Source organism: Heliangelus exortis, chromosome 1 (assembly GCF_036169615.1).
Source record: "Heliangelus exortis chromosome 1, bHelExo1.hap1, whole genome shotgun sequence".
Taxonomy (NCBI): domain Eukaryota; kingdom Metazoa; phylum Chordata; class Aves; order Apodiformes; family Trochilidae; genus Heliangelus; species Heliangelus exortis.
In genome coordinates this window covers 76473183-76496989 of record NC_092422.1, presented here as the reverse complement: position 1 = coordinate 76496989, position 23807 = coordinate 76473183, and the positions used below count along the sequence as shown (strand labels likewise).

General features: G+C 38.1%; 1 protein-coding gene across 8 annotated transcripts in view; it reads left to right on the top strand.

Moving 5' to 3' along the window:
• MAP3K15 (mitogen-activated protein kinase kinase kinase 15) overlaps positions 1-23807 on the top strand; it is an 83126-nt gene that overhangs the window by 53806 nt on the left and 5513 nt on the right. For all 8 annotated transcript variants that reach the window (XM_071749336.1, XM_071749328.1, XM_071749319.1 and 5 more), the window contains 12 exons: positions 160-267; positions 1462-1511; positions 4379-4474; positions 5668-5755; positions 9006-9139; positions 9589-9716; positions 11357-11487; positions 11769-11874; positions 14742-14899; positions 18628-18811; positions 21282-21459; positions 22129-22303. In XM_071749336.1, the coding sequence (XP_071605437.1) occupies positions 160-267; positions 1462-1511; positions 4379-4474; positions 5668-5755; positions 9006-9139; positions 9589-9716; positions 11357-11487; positions 11769-11874; positions 14742-14899; positions 18628-18811; positions 21282-21459; positions 22129-22303 (1536 nt within the window). The remainder of the gene's footprint in view (positions 1-159; positions 268-1461; positions 1512-4378; positions 4475-5667; positions 5756-9005; positions 9140-9588; positions 9717-11356; positions 11488-11768; positions 11875-14741; positions 14900-18627; positions 18812-21281; positions 21460-22128; positions 22304-23807) is intronic.

Sequence of the window (23807 nt, the reverse complement as noted above, 5' to 3'; positions counted from 1 at the left end):
TAGCTTTTTCCTGCCTTCTCTTGCCCTTCTCCCTCCCCCTGGAAATTTGTTGGGCCTGACATTGGGATTATTCATTATCTGTGTCAGAGCATTAGTTTTTCTGAAGCTATTGTAATGTATGAGCTGCTGGTTTGTTAAGGAAAGGTGTTCTCTCTCCAGGTTTTGGTGATAGAACCAACTAAAGTCTACCAGCCTGCATATGTTTCAATCAACAATGAAGCAGATGAGAGATCTCTCTCTTTGTGGCACGTGTCTCCCACCGAGATGGTAAAACTACCAGCTGATGTGTTTCATTTATTTGGGTTCACTGTGCTTAAAATCACTTTTTCACATGTAGATTTTTAAATACTTAGCCATCATTTAAGGTTTCCTACATTACTGTGAGGCTTGGTCCTCAATATCTTTTTTGTGTAGTTATGAAAGGTGACTTTTTTGCAGATAAAGTAAAAGGAGGGGCTATGATTAGAACTATGATTTGAACAAAGGGTTATTTGTTCTGCTTATAATGCTTCTCATGTGGGTTTTGTCAAGATGCAGTTCAATTCCAGATTGAAGTTAAAACAGTACTGTGTTTAATGCTTAGAAATTTAAAAATTTCTACAGTTAAAAGATTTGAAACTGAAGAAAATGACAGCCTGTAACAAATGTCAAGAGATTAAGTATTTGGTTTACTGGAATATTGAATAGGGCACACGAGGCAAGGAAAGGAGTAGGTACAGTTATGGACAATATCTTAAAACTGAGAAATAGTCCCAATTTCACTTTGGAAGACTTGAAACCTGGCAATGTAGATCCTCACCCCTCCTTAGCATCAGAAAAAAATAGGTGGAGAATAGCCTAAAAATGTAGAGAGGAAAAGTTGGAAAAGAAGCACTCTAGAGCAAGACCTCGATCTATGAACTATTTCAGTACACTGTTCTACTTCACTACTTGGAGTAAAAGTATCTGACACAACTTTACTTTATGGAACAAATTCTTGGTACACGTGTGGGGATGCTAAATAAGATCCATCTATTAACAGGAGATTTATAGAGGTCTATGTTTCTAGGCACAGGGTGCCCTTCCTCTCTTTTACCTTCAATGTTCTCCCTGTGCCAAAGCTGTTGGCTCAGCACCTCTTTCTAGATGTATGGAATTTACCTTCAAGATTAGAGAAGAGTAGGGTGTAGTCTGTCCCATGTTTAATATGAAATATTGAAGTATTGAGTAAAAATAAGATGCTTGGTAAATTGTACTTTAATATTTATTCCTCAAATTTAATTTTAAACGAGGAAATGTGGCTTCTTTTACAAAAATATAACACAAATTTATGGCTCTTCTTTACCGATGCATCAAACTTATTAGGAATCTGAGAGGAAAGGGAGAGAGATGTGTTAGAAAAAAAATTATTTTGCTTACTGTACTTTGTTTTCAATAGTCAAGGTTAAACTGTGGTTGTTTACAGCTCTTTGTTCTTTGCAGAAGCAGATTCATGAATGGAATTTTACAGCTTCTTCTATTAGGGGAATAAGGTTTGTATGTCAGAAAACAATTAAGTGGTTTTTTTTGCTTATGTTTTTTATTTCCTTTAAATAAGAAATCTGGATTCTGTCCTGAATTTTTGCTTTGCATTGGCTGTTATTGAAGCTTGCTCTGTCCAACCTGCCCTGAAATATCAACACAGAAGAGTTTGCCTATCCATGCATGGGCATTTCTCAAAAAGGGTGTATGTGAGTGTGTGTATTCTCTGGTAAACTTCTCTGTTTCCAAATGTGTACCTGCTTTTTATGCACTTTTATACTTTTTTATATGCTTTATATACTTTTTTTTTAACATATAATGCCATCTCTGTCTTTAAAATCATGGAGGGCAGAAGGTAGCAAGCCTTTAGCTCTTCTTGCTTCCTTCCTTAAGTGAAAGAACCTTTTACCTGTTTTCCATAAAGAAAAGGAAGCCATGGTATCAATTATATGTTTGGAATTCAGAAACGCTTCTGATAGTACTCTGTTAAAAAAGCATATTAGCTATAACTTGGATTATTAGAGAAATGTTGAATGAAGCATGGACATAATTTGTGCTCAGCAAAGAATTCTTGAGCTGGAAGGAGACTGATAGTGGAGTTTTTAAAGGCTTAGCCTTTAAATGGTTAAAGTAGTTCCATTTTGTGATACCTGGAATAATGAAAACATTAGGAAGAACTAGTTCTGTCCATCAAATAATACTATGAAAAAAGATGAGAATACTTTATAGAAGGAACTGGATTGATTTAAAACCTAAAAGGATAGGAAAAAAAATCACATTTATTATTTGAAATTAACAACTGCAAAATGCACTGCTACATTTAGAATCTAGTTTATATATCTGAAGTTGAGCTACTTGGCTACCAGAAAGGTTAGAGGCAGAGTACCAGAAGATCGAAAGAAGGCAAAAGCCCAACTCATGCTCCGTGTGCTCACTCTGGTTCTTAGCTACAGCCTGCATAAAATAGGCAAAGACCAAGAATGGCACAGACACACTGGCAGCCTCTACAGATAGATTTAATTTTTTTGAGTTAGTGAGTCACTGCATTGGTGGATTCTGCCTTTTTGGGACATAAATGACTGAGGCCAAGTGTGCATAAGCTTAAGTGCTTGAAAAACTTTCTGATTCAAGTACAAGGATAAATTCAGGTTCATAATGAGTTCTGTAGTTCTCAAAGCAGACTGTTACTCGGCTATGATTTTGACCATAAACATCTACTATTTAGGTTTCAAGTTTGTATTCTCTGAATTTATGTAATTTGCTTGACCAGATAAGCTCAGTGAAAAAATATTTCTCTGAATAAGTTAAGTGATGATAGGCATGAAATCCTACAGTTGTGGATTTGGACAGAAATTCTACCACAACTTTAGTATTTTGTTCTAAAACAAGCATATTTTGGTTAAAATTATTTTAGTGTAATATTTTATCTTACTACTTCAATGCAATGCAAGTGGATGTGAATTTGTCATTGCTGAAGTCTGTGGAGCTGACTGAGTATAACTCAGCATAAGGTTTTTGAAACATTAATTACCTTCAGTCAACACAGTGCTGAGAAATTAATCTTTAAGAAAGATGACCTTTAATTAAATAGCAGCAAGCAATTCATTTGATTTGATTCTTGATCTCTGCTGAAGATTACAAAGCTTGAAGAGGCAACCTTTTTAAACTTGGTGGAATTAGATGTTTGCTTTGGATGGGGCAACCTACAACTGCTATACTTTTGAAATTCCATTATGTTTATTAAAGAACATATTGGTGGTTTCAGTTAACTTGAACTCTGTCAACTCCCCTACACTGTACTGATGCTAAACCAGTTCATCTTTACATAGCACATGCATTACACTGTTTATAACACAGTATTGTTGTGCCTTCTCTATCTATATTTGCCCTTGGAAGACACACAGATTTGCCCTTTGTCTCTCAGTTCTCATGTCAGTTTAATCCATCTTGCTACACTGAAATTGCTATACCAGAACCAAGCTGCAAGTGTATTTTCATGTATTTCTGAATTATTTTTTTTTTCCAGAAAAAAAATGTCCACGTAGATCATAACAATGCTACAGGAAGTTGGTCTTGCAGCATTCATCAACTTTACTATAGTCTGCTTTTCAAGCATTTTAACTAAGTGGCTCAACAAGGCTAAGCAAAATCTGAGACTTTGACAAAAAAATGAGGCATTTATTTTAAAAAAAATTATTAATTTAATGCACAACAGTAATAATACTACTAGTTTTTAAGCTTAAGCAAAAGGCTTTCCTGTTAGCTAGACTAGTGTCAAAGCATTTCCCATATAGGTGTCATTATACCAAGAAATCTGACGGAACTGCATAAAGATGAAAAGTGATGCAAACAATAAACAACTCTCAGAACAGTTAAAGTATTATAGAATTGTATCATGGAATGCCAGGTTGGAAGGCACCTCAAGGATCATCTGGTCCAACCTTTCTATGTAGGAAGATGGCTTAGATGAGATGGCCCAACATCTTGTCAAGATGAGTCTTAGAATGTCCCGTGTTGGGAAATCCACCACTTCCTTGGGGGAAGACAAGTCCAGTGTCTGATTGTTCTTGGAGAGAAAAATTTTTTTCTGATGTCCACTTGGGATTGTCACAGAAAAATTTCACCAATGTAAGCAGTAGTTTAATCATTTATCAAACTGGAGATAGGATTATAGAATATGTGAATAAAGTCCAATCTTCTAGTTGAAAGGAAAATAAATATAATTATATACTGACTCTCTGAGGTAATTAATTGTGAAAAAGATGTTAGCTATGTGCTCATAATTGAAAAAAATATAGCTAAAAATATAACTCCTTGTTGCTCTATTTCTTCTAGTAGTTACATCCAAAATAATATTTTCTTAATGTGAATTTTACAGCATTTCCAAGTTTGATGAACGATGCTGTTTTCTTTATGTTACTGACAACTCTGATGACTTTCAAATCTACTTTTCTACAGAAAGCCAATGCAGTAGGTAAGTTCATCTGGTGTCACTGATATGTTACTGTCTGCACCTGTATTCAAATATTTCCTGATTATATGTTATCTCTAAACAATAAGTATGCTAACTCAAATTCAGGCATAAATCTTTACAGAACAAATTCTTTCTGGGGGCTGATACTTGACTTATACATCTTCTGAATGAAGTAGAAGTGATTTTTAGTACACTTAATATTTGGGCTTGGGTGGTATGTTTGTTATTCATGTATTACAGGGAATAAACTCGGGTTAAATAAAAATATTAGGTCTGTACAGTGCAGTATGGAAAAGGTAGGAAACACCAAAAATAATGTTACTTGCTCAGCCTTAATTTGACATTGCAGTTTGTGTTATGAAGCAGTCATGTTTTTTATGTCTTCAGTGCACAACAGGAGACTGTTCCAGAGGTGTTCCTCTGTTAGTCAGCAAAAGACATGCAAATATTTTATATTATTTGTTTAATAATGGTTAACCTTCTGTTATAGAAATTGGAAAAAAAATTAGTGGCTCAGGCAGAGGACAACAGGAGATGGTCAAAATTACAGCAGATTACTACAGGAGATGAGTCAAAACTCTTCTTCAGAATATTACTACTTTCATACTCTTGGCTCTCTGGATGCCCAACTAGAAATCACAAAATCTGATTTTCAGAAATAATGAGTAATCACACTTGCAGCCATAGACCACAGGATCCTTTGAATTAAAATGAGGGTAATAAAATTCTCATCACTAGACAGAAGGAAAACCACCCAATATGATGCTGCAAATTTAACACCAGCAAATTGAATAATTGAAAATCAATACTTAATTTTTAATAGCTCAACTTTTTAACTAGTTCTTTTTTTGTAAAGACAAGATCATACTTAGCACTTTCCATCAAAGTGTGCACAAAAAATACTTATAGTTGACATGCCAAGATTTTACTGTGCAGTTACAATAAAAAGAAAGTATTAGGCTCTGCTACATGAAATAAAAAAAAATTATAAATAATTAGGCTTTTCAATGTGTGTTTGATGTTCTTCCTCATTTAAAAAGGATAAACACAGACAAAGGAAATAATGAAAGAAATCTATGAACATGCTATGCAGTTTGGCAGCTTGAAAGCAAAGCCCACCTTGCAAAGAATTTGTTTAATCTCTTTCAAAAAAATTTTTTTTCTTTGATCCTGTGCTATTTATTGCTTTTTAGATTCTGTGGGCTGGTGAAAGAAATTCTGTCTGATGCAGCTGGCAGTACTTTGGAACTAGAAGGGGAAATAGATGGAGACACATTGGAGGTATGTCAAGGAACCTAGTAGCTGTATGCTTTCTTTTTACTCACTACAGAGGGAAAAAATACAACTTGGAGAGTGTTAATTTACATTTTGTGTGGGCTCAGACAGGTGAACCCATGTTTTCAGAAGACTGACTCAAAGTTCCAAGTGCATATCCTGTGCTTCTCTTTATTTGTTTTGAAATCTGAAAATCCATCATAAAGTATAACCTGTAACCTTTATTTGTAGCCAAGCAAATTCAGTCAATCTGATTAATGAGTGTAAAAACCCTTCTGTGGTTTGTTTGAGCTGGGTATCTTTCTGACTGTGTCTCATTCCAGCAACTCTCTTAGGCTTGCAATTCAGAGCAGCTCTTTATGATAGTGAACCTTTTTTTACTACCTGAAGCTTCAGAAGGGGATTAGGAAAGAAGATGACCCTTTCCTGTTCTGTTGAGTGTAATTGCATTATAGTGGGGAGATGAGTTTTTGCACTGAAGGTTGTGTAGTGTGGCCACAGAATTCTCTCCTCAGGTGGAAAGGATGAGATAGGCACATCTATTAAGGCCAGCTTAATCCATACATCTGTGGTCTCTGCCTAGGACCAGGGCTCTGCCCAATCTGCTCAGTCTATCTATAGGTGTAGATTTTATGTTGCATACTTCCATATTTAGTTAATCACAGGACAATCTCAAGACATATTTTCAACTGTGTAGTAGTCTCAGAGGAAGTGAGTACCCTGTGGCTTGAGCCTTTCTTTTAAAAACTGAACTGGAAGAACCACTTGAGAATGCACAGAAGGGAACAATCCGGCATCAATCAATGATGCTTGAATAGATCAGTACATAAATTAATTTTAAATATTTAAGCTATATCATTCTACATTTCTTGAGGTCTTCACAGTTATCACCCTGTACTCACTGTTTTAGGTCAGGACAGTAAAACAGATACCAAGATACAGAAGGGGGAAATTGATTTGTTTAGTTTATAAATGAGCTAAGACAGTTAATATCTTTCTGCAGCCTGAGATATTTAAGAAAAGACAGCATGGAAAACAGAGCCTTGTATGATCTTGATAGGCTTGAAAAATGCAGAGAAAGAAGTTCTTGCTATTAGTAAACAACTGTTTATCTTTGGGGAAGAGGAATAAATAACCTTGAGCACAGCCTGCAGAACAAGATATTATTTAAGTCAGAATTCTTATGAGAATGTTGTCTCAAGGGGCTATGCATTTTCAATTGCAGTATTATTTGAAAGCAACTACAGCTTAATTCTACAGTTAATTAGGATTTGGAAGGAGAGTGAGTTTTGCAGTCCTTTCTACCTTAGGGTATATGATTCTGGATATTGATGTTGGAAAAGTTCTTATCACTTTAAGAGTACCCACTGCACCCCAAACAGGATCTACTAGAGATCCCAGTCCACCTTACTGCTTTTATGCAGAAGGTCAGCAGTGAACCCTTGTTTATTCATACCTACTGGTTGAAATGCTTATCCAGTGGATCACATATTCAGCCTTTTGGCAGCTAGATTTATTCAAGCTTTGTAGCTGCTGGGAAGAGAGGAGGCAAATGTAAAGTAAGGTCAAGTATATAGGATAAACAAGTCTATTAAACTGTCTACTAACTAGAATTGCAATGATTTTCATGTATCATGGGACCCAGACTAGAGAAATAGGTTTCTCCACGATAATTGGAGTTGCCTTAGGACCAGTCTATTGAAGTCTATCGGGTTGCTGTCAATCTTAAATTCTGCAATGTGACTGCTGTCTTTTCTCTGCACAGTTTTGTTATATGATAGCTCTGAAAGCAGGATATGCTCCTACCAAAGAATGTGACAAGTTTTACATAGGGTGTTTTGGGTCAGTTATGCCTGTCATATAATGAGTTTATCTTATGAACTGTGAAGTGCTGAAACATGGAAAATGAAATTTTAGCTGTGCTAACTCAAGTTCCACTGAGCAGAATGTGCTGTTAGGCTAAACAACAGTTTTCCTTTAGCACCTTCTATACAGCAGCACAAATCTTGTCATTTTTACTGAGGTGAAAATAGGGACTGTCAGTGACACATGGACGTTGCAATACCAGAGCTACAGCATGAACTGGGAAGACACTTCAAAGAAATATATCACAGGAATTTCTTATTGGATGAATCAGAAAAAGTGGTCATTGTCAGAAATTTCATAAGTTATGGCCATTGTAAAATGGTTTGTTGGTTTGGTTGTGTTTTTTAAAAATAGAGAATGAATATGAAGATATAGAGAATACCCTGCAGTTTTCCTCTATGGGACATCCTCTAGGATTTGGGAAGTTATTAAGTAGGGTCTGTACTCCTGATGATATCCAAGGCTATGAAACTGTCCAATTCCTCTCTTAACTCTTTGCTAAAAAAAGTGCTTTTTAAATATCCGTTATCAGATCTTTGATTTGAGACAGAGGTGTGCTGCCTAACCCACCTTCCAAAATTTGGGGTTATTTTGTGTCTGAGATGTACTTTTGTTAAGCATCATTCCTCAATAAGTTTTTCATTGGCCTTTATAGTTGGAGAGCTCTGTGTTAAGATCATGATACGGGACACGACCTTGAGGTGGTAGAAATTAGTATAGCTGTACTGAAGTCAGCAAACAAGCAGTGACTTACTCAGGTGGCAACATGACCCAGCACGGTTTCAGCAGCAGTTGGAACCACCATGTCATATATTTATCCTGAGAGAAGATGAGCATTTTTTTTCACCTTTTGGAAAAGTACATAACGAGGGGAATATGCCAGAAATTAGCTTTGCTGTGGCTAAGATAAAATGAGAGCTTAGGGTCTTAAAAGAGTTTGCATTCACTGTAATGAAAATATAGCTTATATCTATTTATTTAAACTACTGTTCTGAAAATTATAGGTTGTGTTCTATACATTTGCGTATTCTAAAGGCTCAGTCAGCAATTCTTAGAAATGGCACCTGAATGTGTTCTTTTGTCAGCACCAATTCATTGAATTGTCTTTATTCATGGAATTCATTGAATTTGGTCTGTTCAAGGAATTCACCTTCTTTGGGTGAATGCATTTGGAAGCTGATTAGGGAGATTGTTTTGTAAATCAAGTAATGTGGAAATTTTACAAGCTGTATAATGTACCAGGCTGGTGGGTAACCTACTGTACTACAGCTATACTACAGTAACTATGCTGTACTCAGTATAGTACATAACTATTGCTAAAGCTCTCTGTAATATCAAATATTAGTGATAACAATTTCTGTGCTGTTTTGTTTATCTTTTCTGTTTGCAGTATGAATATGATTATGATGAGAATGGTGACAGAGTAGTTCTAGGGAAAGGTACTTATGGAATAGTTTATGCTGGAAGAGACCTTAGCAATCAGGTCCGAATAGCCATCAAAGAAATACCTGAAAAAGACAGCAGGTAAGTCCTAATTTGTTATATTTGTATATAATGCTAATGAAGCTGCAGTTGTTTGCTGTAAACCTTGCTCTTCTTAGTGTGCATTCCTATGTGGTTGGTTTATAAAATCCTAGCATACTAAAATATTATTTCCACCTAGTACTCAACATCCTCAACATCCTTTTGTGAATATGAACTGTTGTTTAATAAATAATACAGTTTGATAATATGTATGCCTATAAAAATGCTAGAATATTTATAAATAATGCTAGAATATTTGGATTTTAAATTGCAGTTTTTTCTCATCTGTATTCTTTTTGGGGAGGGGGAAAAGCAAAGAAAAGACTGTATAAATTCTTTGAGAGCCAGTTTCTTCTTCAAGGGGTCCTCTGAGAATCTATTCTGAGAACCTTTTCTGACATGACGACATACTCCTAGCTTTTTGTTTTGGTTTGGTTTTATTTTAATAGGTATTCACAACCTCTTCATGAAGAGATAGCACTACATAAATATTTAAAGCATCGGAACATTGTCCAGTATCTTGGATCTGTTTCAGAAGATGGATACATTAAGATTTTTATGGAGCAGGTGCCAGGAGGTTTGTATCATTCTGGGCTTAGTCTCTCAAAGGAATCAAAAGCAGTTGGGACTCTAAACTCGGTGAAAGCCAACAGATGTGCATTTAATGTATGTGCAATGTATATGGCTTCCCTGTTGAGGTGTTACCTACAGGTGGCATTCTTCTCATATAAAGAACAGATTTGAAGTGTACGGTTCCCCTTTCTGTAATAATTATAAACCTAGAGAAAAGACATTGAAAGTATTGGTGTTAAGGTAGTATAGTCCACTTAGCCTGAACATCAGAATGATGACTGGAACTTTTAGGCTGGAATCATAGAATCATAGATTGGTTTGTGTTGGAGAGGACCTTAAATATCATCCAATTCCAACCCCCCTGCCATGAGCACCAGACCAGGTTGCTCAAAGGCCCATCCAACCTGGCCTTGAAGACAGCCACAGTTTCCCTGGGCAGCCTGTGTCTGCTGAGCAGTAAAACTCATTGAGCAATAAAGTATTATTTTGTAACTACTATGTTCAAAACATTGCTGTTTCCTAGGTAGTTTAGAGATTAAGTTATATGCTTCCTTTGTTCATAATTTCAGGTTTTGGTTCTCTAGGCTTTTCTACATTTTAAGGTGTGAAGTTATTCTATATCCTCTCTAGGTTATTTTTTCATCTCCCTTTTGCTATTTGCTTTTCAGTGTCAAATATGTGTCAAAATGAGTTTTAAACTCTTATATAAAAATAATTTGCAAAATAAAAACAGAATCAAGAGAACCAGGAAAAAATTAAGGTTTTCTAGGGAAGGAACAGACACAAAAGGGCAAGGTGTAATTACATGCATCTGGGGCATAGGAAAGTTGTTTGTTTTTTTTTAATTCCCATGACCTTCTCACCTGAGGGTATGATGCATACAGACTTGATGAGTTTATACCAACACTTTGGCTTGTTTTCCTGCACTTGCTGAAAGTATCAGCTGATGTTTACCTGCCTTTTTTTCCCTGTTCACATGTGTATAGTTGAGTGTGCTCTGATTACTTCTAATGTCAAGATATTACTGAACAAATTCAGGTATTTTAAAACTCTGCAATCAGTCTTAGAAAGGAACCAGCTGTTCAGATTATGCAAGATTCTTTGAGGAAACTTCACTTTGGAAAGATGTTGGTGTGGACTGGTATTTCCTTTAGTTGAATTTGACCCATTGCACTTAGCTTGTTATGAACAAAAAAAAGCAAAACTGTCTTAAATATGTAAATCACAAAGCAAAATAATGCTATTTTGAAGAAGATTAGATTTATTAAAAGTAGGAGAAGTGTGTATGTCCTATCTCCTACTTTGAGCTTCCATTACTTAGTTTCTTTTGGGAGCTTTCTTTCCTCTGTCTCTGAATATTTCCAGAAGTTGATTCAATATTTGTGAAGAAAAGACTCTATCCTTTTTTCTTCTCCCATCCCTGCCTCAAGTAAGTCAGCTTCTCTGCCCATCTATGTGGTTCTTGAAGTATAGTGTATAAACCACATGGTGTTACCTTTAGTCTTTTTTTCATTAGGGGCTGAATGGTTGCTAGTCCCAGTCTCACCAGTTGTTAGACTGAAGTGAGGGTGGAAGCTGAACTGGCAATAAATAAATACTGTTAATTTTGCTATCTTGGGAATACTTTCTTCTTATCTCCTGTAGGCAGCCTCTCAGCTCTGTTGAGATCCAAGTGGGGCCCAATGAAAGAACCTACAATTAAATTTTACACCAAGCAGATTCTGGAAGGCCTCAAGTATCTCCATGAAAACCAAATTGTACACAGAGATATAAAGGTAAATTTTCTTTTAGTGTGTCTTTTGCATTTGCTTTTTATCTTACTTCAATTAGTTTTACTCTAACTTGAAGCAGAATTTTTACTTGGATTGGAAGCTTAAAACAAAAGGGAAGAATAAAACAACCCCTTCTCTATGGTGCTCCTGGAAAATCCCTTTGTGGAAAGGTATATTACCAAGATAACCACAAAGTTGAAGGAATGTTGAGATTAGGATTTGGAACTTGTACTCATCTGCCTGCCCTTCCCCCTCCATCCTTCTCTCTCTCATCCCAAACACAGGGGGACAATGTTTTGGTGAACACCTATAGCGGCGTGGTAAAGATATCTGATTTTGGTACTTCCAAACGGCTGGCAGGGATCAATCCCTGCACCGAAACATTTACAGGTAAGATTAATCCTGCAGAGTTTATAAGGGTTTTCATGATAGATTTAGAGTTGGAGCCAACAGAGTCTTTAGATTTGAGATGGAAACACAATTAGGTCTCTGTTTTCAGGGAAGAGCGAATGGGAGTGTGATCACCAAAAACACAGGCTTGCTATCTTTTTCCTTTTTTTTTTTTTTTAATGTAATTTTCTTCCATTTTTCTTCTAAATATTTTTCATTAAGTAGCAATCGATTTGTTGCAATTACATCTGGAAATGCTTGAATACAGCAACTTTTTCATTAAATAATCTTGATATTAGTAACTCATGTATGTGCATTTTCTTGAGGTATGTCTAAAAATGCAGCAAAACAAACACACACTTTCAGTTTTGAGGCATTAATTGTAAAACCCAGCTAACTGGCTAACCTGATGTAAACAGCAGTAAAAAAAACAGTTTACATGAAAATACAAGGCTAACACATTACAGAAAAGCTTTCATATTCAGCATGGTGGTAAAAACTAGAAATACTCACGGAAAACAAAGTTTGCTGAGTAACAGCTGAGACTCCACATTGAAAAATGAACATATAGTCATATAATTACTCAATTCTTTTATCTTTCTCCACTTGCAATTCTTTATTTTGGGTCTACAGGTAACATGACATTTTCAGTTGTTATATGATCATATGCATAGGCTGATATCACAAATCATAAACCTCATATTGGCTGCAGTAAGTGAATGGTACATAGACAAAACCACCTGTCTTGTGTGGAAGAGAAAAGACAACAAGTCTATCTAAGTGATAATGAAGGCTTCCTATTAACTTCCCAATAACTACCTGGTGGTGAGGCTGCAGTTCCTCCAGCTTTCTTACACATGAAGGCAATAAAAATTATTAAGGTTCTGAAATAACAGCTTTCTACCACATGCTGTAGTCCAACACGTTCCTTTAAGCAGGTACACTAATTTTCCCTAACAAATTATTTTTAAAAAATTTCACATTAATCATCTTGCTTATGCACTAGGTGAATAATTCTCAAATGTGTACAAGTCCCTTGTACACAAGTGTCAAGGAAAGTATAATTTGTTAAACTGGTTCAATGCAGTTGCACTCCATGGGGAACACATGCACTACAGAGTGGCCTGGTGGTTCATATATTGTGTAGAAGCTCCACTGTGGTTCTAATTTCTAAAGGATATTGTGGAAACTTGGAGTATGGAAAGCAGTTATGTAAGGTAAAAATGAAGTGATAGTCCAAAATTTGATTTTGGCCCAGAAAGTCACTATTACAGCCAATTGTTATTATGGCTGGAACAGGTACTAGAGGAAAATGACTCTGTCTTTGACTGTGTTCTACATACTCATTAGGAGATTTTTAGCAACACATTGTTATTGGAGATGATATACAGAGAAATAGTTGTCTGAGAAAAAAATCACCCTACTATAATAAAAGGAGGTAAGTGTTTCCCTGTGCCTTTCTTCTTTGTTCTCTTGCACATTTGCTGCCCTGTTTGTGACTCAGAGATATGATTTACCATGAGAATAAAAATTTTACTTAAGATGTCATTTTGGATTTAAAATCATTACGTCAGTAGCTGTATCCCAAATGGTCTTAGAAGCTTTCTTGTAATTTGTTTTGTTCCTTAACTCAGTACATAAACTCTGCAGATTCTCAATGTTATTAAATACAATCACATGACTGAAAAATCAGACTTCTGGTGGTTTACACATTATATCTTTCCGTTCCAGAGACAAAGCCTGAGGGTAAAGCTGTAGCTGCAACTTTTGTTCTATGGCAGTAATATTTAATGAACTTATTATTACCCTTTTATCTTTACCAAATGCCCTTTACTTAACAGTTAACTGCTTGACTGCAATGTAATTTTATTGCATTCCTAAGAAGAAAAATAATCTAATTTAAAGATAGAGCTGCTATGAATCCATGTGGGGAAAGTACCTTAGTGTTTGAAACATTCTCAGAACTATCTGCTTCCACTGTTGGTGTGGGCTGTCTTCTGGTGAAGACTTTTTGTTAGATGTGTTAGTATGGGATTGAATATCAGCAATTCCAAATTGACTGTCTTTTATTTCATTCTTACTTTTGGATATGTTTTTCAGTACTGTAAGTGGTATTACAGCCATGTTATCTACAGGCAAACTTTAGAGATGTTCCAGTTCACCTGTTAAGAGCCACCCCTAAGCTTATATTACAGGATATTATTTTGCCAACATGTGTAGCTTTAGAAATTGCAATAGATTTATTTATTTGCTAACTTTGGATGGCAGAAATGCCAAGCACACGCAAAAGACTTTCTGTAATACCAATTTATGATGGGTTTCCTTATTTTTCTATTAATCATGTGATTGATTTGCCTTGATTACAATCTTGATTGATTTTGTCTAAAACTTCTGGTTTCCTAGATTTTTTTCTTTACACTTTTATATTTCCAAAAATAGCTTTTCAAACTATTTGAAATTCATTGTCACTAGTGTTCTCATTATAGGGGTAAACATATGGAAAATTATTCTCATTAAGACTGTCTGCCACTATCTGCAGGTTTTCATCACCTCTTACATGCATAGTCTTTAAAACTTTGCATCTGCAAAAATTGTTTGATCAAATTTTACATTCTGAGGAAGCAGTTGGATTATCTGGTGAATATGCTTTTGGTGGTTTGAAGTCCCACCTTAGAAAGGGGAAAAAAGTTTACAGAAAAAATGCTAAAACATAAGTTTCCGTCAAGTGTTTGGTGCTGATATTGTAAATCATGTATCTTGGCTATACATGTTGCCTTTGGTATTTTTTAGGCTGCTTAGTGGTGTGTTAATTCTCTTCAACAAGAATGAATCCTATAACCCTTGACTACTCTTTTTGTCCTGACTAGGAACCTTGCAGTATATGGCTCCAGAAATCATTGATAAAGGACCACGAGGTTATGGTGCACCAGCTGATATCTGGTCACTGGGTTGTACCATTATTGAAATGGCAACAGGCAAACCTCCGTTTCATGAACTAGGGGAGCCTCAAGCAGCAATGTTTAAAGTAAGTACAGCTTTTTTGCTATAAATTTTATGAAGTTGCAAATAGTAACATTTTTTTAGAATTAATTTAGTTGCTATTAACCTTTTGTTGCCAGGTTCATTTGGCAGGAAGCCACGGTCTGACCTGTGTTTTTAATTCACTGCGTGATCATTCCCTCCTCTAAACTGTATTGCTCTTGGAAGTAATCATTTATTGTAGTGCTGGAAATAGGTCATGACTCAGAGCAGCAACCTGAAAAATGACTGAAGACTTATGAAAAATAATCTCTACTGTCTTACTTCTGTCATCTCCTGCTCTTTGTTTATGATTTCAGTCTTGGCAATCAGTCTCTCCAATGATGACAACAAAGTTATTTCTGCTTTATTAAGGCTTTTTTTTTTTTTAAATGCACCTCCGTCCCAGAGGATCTGTTTTCCTGATCTCTGCAACATGGTAGGAAGTGATGGTGGAAGGGGGGGAGAGGTTAAAAATTTTCCAGGATTTCTGGTATGTACTGAAGGAGTAAAATACACTGTATTTTCCATCCTAAGTCCTTTTCATCAAAACTATATCCTCAATAAACTATTGCCTCTAATACTTGTATTCCTTTTAAGGTGTCCATTTTCAAATGTACAAATTAACACCTAAGAGAATGCTTCAGATAGTATTGATAATAAATGTATTTGAAAATAATTTCCTTGGCCTAACTCTAAAATTAACAGTAGTACAAAAGCCATGATATGATATGTCAAATATGCAGACTGAAAATTTTGGTCCTTTCACTGGCTTGCAATAGACCTTCAGTAAACTGCTTAAGTTTTCACTTATGTTTCACTTATCCTTATAATGGGGGAAAAATTATATTTGTAACCTGGCAACCTGCTTCAATTATCAATATTGTAAATTTTTTTGTGTGTGTTGTTGAAAGTCACTGTGTGAGCATTAGTATAATTACTACTGGAACCACTGTAGCAAAATCAGATCTTTATCAATAAGCATAGCAAGCTGGGCTGCAATTGAGTATGGCACATAACACCCTGTGTCATGCTAGGCCTGTGAGTTGTCCCATATACCACAGCTAAAAGGCAAAGAAAGGACTGGTTATTTCAGTGGTGTAATATGTCACCTTGGTGCTGTTGATTTGTGACACAGTCCTCAAAAGAAGCTGCCTGGGTGGACATGGTTTGGTTCACTAAAGCTTTCCTGAGGGAGCCATGAAAAGAGACTTTTTTTCCACTTCGCTGTAAATGTCAGGTGTTGTTCTGTCAGGAGATGCCTTTTCATCTTGTATATCTGGCACGTAGTTGAACTGTTCAGTGAGTTATGTGTCTTATTTTTCAGCACAGTTTATTGAACTGTCAGGAAACACTGGTTCAGTTCTGGGTGCTTGATGAGCTCTGCACAGGCTCATGAGGTGAGCTCTGGCAGGGTTCTGCGTATCTCTGTATCCTGCCCATGAGCACCTCCAGGTCACAGAGCTGTGTTCTGAAGTCTCAGAACTGACATTTAAAAAAATAAGTTTATTTCCCTTCTTTCTTCAAGGATGTGGAACAGCTTTTAGCAGTTAGTGCAGACTATGTTCATGGACTACAGTCAAGGATTTATTTTTGTTTTCTGTTTCTTGGCTCTGCTGAGACCTGCTTTGTATTGCTTCTTGCTGGGCACGATAAATTGCAAACTGTTTTCTTTTTTGCTGTGTAAAAAAAGTAAGAAAGCTGAGAGTGGGATTTGAAGCCAGGAATTAAGCAAACTGAGCACGCATGTGAAAATAGGCATGGAAAACTTGGGATATCAAACTTTTGAATTCCCCACTTCCACACATGCATACTCTGTCATGCATAGGGGCAGGTGGGGAGAGGGGAGAGGGAATATCTGAGTGTATCTGTGTAGTCAGAATAGTTGTAAATAACAAGAGCTGGACAAAGTAGAGAAAAAGGGGGCTAGAGGAAGCAGAACTGAATAATTCCTGGCTGAGTGTGCATTTTCTGGTATTTCAGCAGAATGTGTGCATCTCTGTGAAAGAACTGTAAACAAATGACATGGAATAGAGACAAAGTAAACTAATGTTGCCATAGGGTTTCTGAATGCTTGTGATGAAACTTACTGTCCTTGAACCAAAGAGATAAAGATTAGAGACATGCGATGAGATTTCCTGGTCCTGGTTTGGACTGTGCTGGGCTTTGTTTGGTGTGTAAGGGTATAACCTAGGTCCGCAGTGCTATCTGCTCATGCAGTGCCCCAGCTGAAGCTGGCTTGTGTGAGCTGATCCCCAGAGGGGCACAAGGAGGACTGGGCTCACCACGGGGACAGGCATGTCAAGAGCAGCTCTCAGAGCACAGCAAGCAGGTGGCTGTCCTCTCTCTGCTCCAAAGCAAAAATCTTGCTGGGCTGATGTTTTGAAGTGGTGAAACTGTATATGCTCTTTATAAAGCTCTGTCCAAAATACACATGACAATTAACAAATCAGATAAAGATACTCTATCAGACTGAGTAAATGTTTAGATGTGGTACCCTGCTAGCAGGACATAACATCAATTGATTATTTATTCAATTTCTTTATTAAATACATCAATTTAATTGCAGATGTTAGCAAGTTCCACATATTATAAGCGTTACATGCAGGAAAGAATGAGTTTTGAATGTGATTAGAGTCATGGTTTGGAAGGGCTTCATGCATTATTAGCGTTTTATATTCTTCCCTGTCATTTGAACAGAAGCATGACTGCTCAGCATTTTTTGCTTCAGCTTGCATTGAAGCTGAACCACTATTGTGAGTGCCTAATGGTGCCACAGTGTGTTAATGCAACTGTATAATGAGATTATTTAAACAACTCTTCATTTTATCAAGCAGCTGCCACTTGTTTAACTGCTGGGCTACTATCTCCCTTGTGGCTACTATCTTTCTGCTTGTTCTCCAGAGCATGTTTTCTGTAAAGATGCTGAGACTGCAATCCATAATCTTGCCAGATAAATGCCACACGGTGCACACATGTTACACAACTCTCACTTCAAAACATTTATGCCAGATTGGCATTAGTGAATGAGGCAGCAGTGAAGAAGCTGGAAATGTCACTAGGGAGCAACCTGTAGACGCATGTTTTTCATTATTAAAAAAAAGAGTGGGGTGGTGGTGGTGGTAATGCCTTGTTAAACTTTTGGGCACCATGTGATTTTCAGTTAAATAACACTGGAAGGCTAGGAAAGACATCTGGCCCCAGTGCCAGGGGTAGTGACAAGGTCTGGCAAGGTCATTGTGAGTGTTCTTACATGGAAATTTGGCAGCAGCAGGACAGAACAGGTGCAGGCCCCAGGCAGTCAGTGCTAGAGCAGGAAGTTATTCCTGTTTCTGGGAACAAGTGTGTTGGAGGAGTCGGCAACAGAGGGGGGCAGTACTGGGCAGGAGTGATGGGAACTGCATGCCGTAGCTGGAGGGATTGAGGCTGATGGGAGAAGCAGCATTTGAAGCACTTGGTGTAGATAAATGTGCAGATCCCAAGATTGCCTGAAGGCAGATGGTTTGATACATCCATAACTTAGTATTTGTGTAATACCACATGGACATTCACGCTGTGTTTACAGTAACAGGATCAAAGCCTTGTTGTCACTCCACTGCTTTGTGTGAGTACCTGGATAGCTCCTTTTCCATGAGAGTCATCAAGAGTGAGAGAGGTTATACTGAGAAAGCTTTGGCACCTCGTCTCCTTGTAGTTGCTTACTAAAAATAAGTTGTATTTGTGTTTTACTTGCAGGTTGGGATGTTTAAGATTCATCCTGAAATTCCAGAATCACTTTCTGCTGAAACAAGGGCCTTTATTTTGCTCTGTTTTGAACTTGATCCTAATAAACGTGTTACAGCATCTGATTTGCTCAGAGAATCCTTCCTGAAACAAGTAAACAAGGGCAAGAAAAGCAGAATTGCATTCAAGCCTTCAGGTAAGGAATTATCAGCCAAGTGCAAGTCAACATCATCATTAAGCATTATATAAAAGATTGGAATCATTAAGAACTCTCTTTAACTAAGGACATTTCTTGTGCCAGGAAAGCAGCAGGAGCTCAACTGTTGAAAGTGCCTGTGATTTGTAATTAGACATATTTAAATTTAACAATTTCCACAAAATACAGTGACTTGTTTATTTGGTGTTTTGCTTATAGAAACCTCCCAAACCCATTTTTCCTCTCTGCAAAACCAAATGCCTCATTTATAGTAAATTAAAGTTAGAAAAATGACATTTGGTGAACACTTTACAAAGTAATTCTGTATTTTACATTGCCAGTTACATACACCTGAGAGACATGAGTTTTATAGAGTTGAAGCTTGGCACCTAAAAATGTGGGTCTATTGGGTGTTCTGACCAGCATTTTCAAACTTGATATGTAACTTAGAAATGTGGCACATAAGTGCTGAAGTAGCTGTTCAGTGGGTTGTTTTGCTTTATCTGCCTAATGTGTTCTAGCCTCCTCATTACATCAGCCACTCTCTCAGTGATAACAAATCTTAACATACTCCTGCCAAATGCACAGTGGTTGAAGAAACTGCCCATTTAAAACCAAGCAAAGCTGTTGGTCTTGCTGCTTCGCATGCACACATGCACACACTCCCAATGCAAATTGAATTTTTTCCTGTTGTGAGCTTTTTCCTTCTCAGCAGGGAACATTGAAAGGGAAAAAAACCCCAAAAAACTAGCAGAGAATGTATAAGCTGAATTGGTTTCAGCAAGGAAATGGGCACATCATCTGACCTGCGGGGCACTGAGAATTGATGTTCCTGCAGTTACAGAGGGGTAACAGGAGAGCTCACACTGCTCAGCCAGGGCAGTGCCAGTCAGGAGCTACTGGCAGGCTATAACCTTCTGTGCCATGGTAACTATGCTTTCCTGGGGCCTTTTTAGCCCTTGCCTGTGGATATTTTCCTGGAAATTTGTGTGGCATTAGAGAAGGTGGAGCTTGCCTTGTTAGCTGACTTGGGAACAATTGGCTCTTTGTAAAATACCAGACACCTGCACCTTCTCCCTCCTACCTTCCTCCTTTTTTCTCTTCTCCCTCTCACTGATGAGCTTATAGATCTCCTTCAGAGTACCCAATGATCTTGTGCTGCAGATGTTTAAGTGCTGGCCTGCAGCAAGAAGCAAGCTTAGTGATGGCCACGGTGATGAGTAAAATGGACAAATGCTATGAAAACTGTCTAATGGGTGAGAGGAAAGAAAAGCAACATGGCTGCAGGCAAACGAGCGGTTCGCTGCACTGAATCATAGAATACCAAGCTGGCAGGGACCTCGAGGACCATGTGGTTCAACCTTTCTTGCAGCTGGGGAAAGCTGTGCTTGCTGCTGCAGCCATCTCCAAAGAGAGTTTAGGGGCATAAGGCAGATTGCCACAGTTGCCAACAGTCTCAGCTGCAGCAGTTCACTGTCTCCTCTCTCTAGATTCTCTCACTGCCAATTTCCCTCAGCTTTGTCCCCATCTTTCTATCCTGTCTCCATCCCTGTTTTCTTTCCAATAATAAAGGCAGCCCAGAGCCTCTAACCGGTTCTCAAAAGGTGACATACATTGTTTCCTTTCTGTGACTGTTTAACCTCAGCCTTTTGAACATCACTCCTGTACCTTGGAGTATGTCAGAGCTTTCTGAATAGTTTTTAACTTCTCGCCCTCTCCCTCTCCCACCTCCACCTAATTTGTAGGGACAACCCTCAAGCTCCACGGATGTGTGCACGCTGAGCTGACAGGGCTTCTTCCTTGCCTCTCCTATCACACAGCTACAAGCTGGCAATCAGGATTATAGCAAGCTCTTGATACCTCTTATTTTTATATTTTTCCTTACTTTCAAAATTAATTGGAAGGGGACAAGATATTTCCTTCAGGTTAGTGCCAAGAGCGAGACTGATTGCTGAGGCCAAGGAGACATGCAAGCAAAGCAGATACCTTGGGTGCTGGAGAGGGAACAAATCTATGTCCATTGACAGTCAGGCAGAGGTAAGGAGGATGAGTAGCAGAGTGGTGTCTTTTTTAGAGATATGGCTGTGGTAGAGCAGCTGGTGATAACCTATTGGTTTGATTCAAACTCTTTCGAGATCTGTATCTCCCATTGTACCACCTGTGGGACCAGCACCAAGGAGAAGCATGTGTCTATGTACTGTGTGTGTGAGCAAGAGAGGGTAAGGAAATGGGATTTCATTTGAGTATTTAGCTGCTTTGGATTCAGCAGTAAGCTCATTCACACCTTTTATTGCTTATGCATATAATGATTTTGAGTTGTATTACAGCTTTCTAGCAGCAAGGTTACCTTTCTCTCAGCCATTTCGCAAAATGAGATCTTTATCGCTGAAAATGACCACAGTTGTTTCAGGCCTATTGCCTTTTTTCTGCATAGTTCTGTTACATGTTGTTTTACAATGTCTGTTCATAGATTATAATCGTAATACATCCCTACCTCTGCCAGTCCATGGAGAACAGGCTGGCAGTAGCAGCAGTGAGCATGGCTCAGTTTCACCAGACTCTGATGTTCAGCATGACATGTTTTTCGAAAGGCCAAAGAGATCAATTTCAGAGATTCAGACAAAGCATCCCATTTCCCATTTATTAAGGTAATGCATTTGCTTGTTTCTTGACACCCATGAGGGACTAAGTGGATTTAGGTCACATGATATTTTATCTGAGGGCAATTTTTTTACTCATTGACTAAGTAAGCAGCAAGGGACCTACATAGGGAAGTTACCAGTTAATTTAAATATTGTCTGTATTTTAATGAACAATGCTTATTTCTCCTTAAGGTTTCAAATAAAGGTCAGTCTTCTTACTGACTGAGTGGATATGGATCCAGAAGTTAGCAGGAGAGTTAGTCCTTCCATGTACTCATGAAAAAAATGTGTGAAGGTGGCAGCAGAAAGACATTTCCACTGTTCAGAGAGCACAAAGCAATATTTTTAAAAGAGTATGTTACAGTATGGGGCCAGAAGAAATTAATAGTTATCTCAGTCCAGAGTTTTCAGTTTTCTTCCCCAAAACTAAACCAGTGCTGGGTGACATTAATGCCAGCTGCCTAGCAGGTTGAAATCAGCCTTGTGGTTTTGGTTTCAATGGGGTTTGCATGAGCTGAGGCTCTGAGGCATCTTGTCTCAGAATAATGTTTATCAGTCTGATCAGCCTGCTGCTGTTGTTTAACTCACTTTTTACCCTCTGAAGTCTCCCTGCTCACTCTGACAGTTCTGCTGTGTCTAACCCTGAGGTCTCTCTTGTGCTTGTTGCTGATGCAGTGTGCCTGATGAGGGCTCAGCCTCAGAGGACAGGAGCACTTTTCCTTCCATTGAGGATAAGGATTCTGGTCTGTTTCTGCTGCGGAAGGACAGTGAACGCCGAGCAATCCTGTATAAAATCCTTAAGGAAGAACAGGATGAAGTTGCTTCCAATCTGCAGGACTGTATTGCACAGGTAATTTCTCCTCAGCTCTCCTTTTCCTGTGTCAAAAGGAAAATGACAAGCTAGGTAGCATTCCTTTTCTGAAAGCTAATAAGTGATGGTGCTTGGATTGTTCCTTCTAAACAACTTCAGTCTCTAACTATGTGAGACGTGCTGCTGTTGAGTGAAGAGCAAACATCACCTTCTGCCTGCTGCTGGGCTCTTGTTTTTGTTGGGTTTTTGCTTTTTTTCTGACAGGGAAGTTGCTGGGGGGTTGAGGTTGGTGGGCTGGGTGATTCTGGGTTTTTTTGGCTTTTAAGGCCATGGAAATGGACCACCAGGTAGTAATACGAATGGTTTGCTTTAAGGACAGAGAACTGATTAATAGTTTTTAATTCAAAGCATATGCAAACTAGATGCTGAGAACACAGTACATGAATCTCAAAAAAGCTTCTCTTACAAGAAAGGTTGAAAGAGCTGGAATTGTTTAGCCTGGAGTGGAGAAGACCAAGGAGACCTCATAATTGCCTACAAGTGTAAGGAGGATGGAGCCAGACTCTTTTCAGTAGTGCCCAGAGACAGGACAAGGGGCACTGGGCACAGGTTGGAACCCAGGACATTCCATCTAAACATGAAGAAAATCTTTACAGTGAGGGTTATGGAGCACTGGAACAGGCTGCCCACAGAGGTTGTGGAGTCTCCTTCACAGGAAATGTTCAAAACCTAGGCAATGTGCCCTAGGCAATCCTGCTTTAGCAGGGCGTTGGACTGGATTATCTCTTGAGGTCCCTTCCAGCTCCCTATGATTCTGAGATATGGTGATTCTGTAGAAAAAAGGGTTTAATGGGGAAGCTTCATGATTGTAAAGAGGAGCAAGAAAAACTGTTTGGTTAACCCATAGCCAAGGCATGCCACACACCAGTAACATAGTTGATTGCTCAGCCTTTTCATCCTCTCTGCTGACTGATGTTATCTATTCTTGTCAAAGCTGTTTTTTTTTCCCAGATTGCATTCACACAAAGGGGGCCTGCAGACACCTGGTGTCCCCAGCCAGTGCTAGCTCTTGGCACAGACACTTGGAGCACCCCTGCCAAGGGCCCTGCTGCTCCTGGGGCAGCTCCAGCCTGGTCTGGTGTGGGCACCCAGCTCCACACAGTGTTCAGGATGGTTCCAGTCCTTGGCTCATTTTTCCTACAAACTGAATCATGGTGCAGATCAACTTACCCCAGACCTTGAGGGCTCCTGTGGAGCTTTAAAGCAGAAAAAGAAAGGCTGACAAACTCAGTCTGAGGAAGAAACTGGGCTGAATTTCTGCTTTAAACTTGAACTGCAAAATAGCCAAGGCTCTAAATATTTTTCAGGATGAAGAAGGATTTTTTATTACCAGCAAGTTTAATCTCAGTCTGCAGCACTTGGACAGCTTTAATTGTAGGGTTTATGGATTGCAAAGCATAGAATGAACACTTGAGTCTTACCTCTGTGTAATCTTAGACCTTTTTCTGACTTATGATAAATGTGTATATAAACATATTTTTTG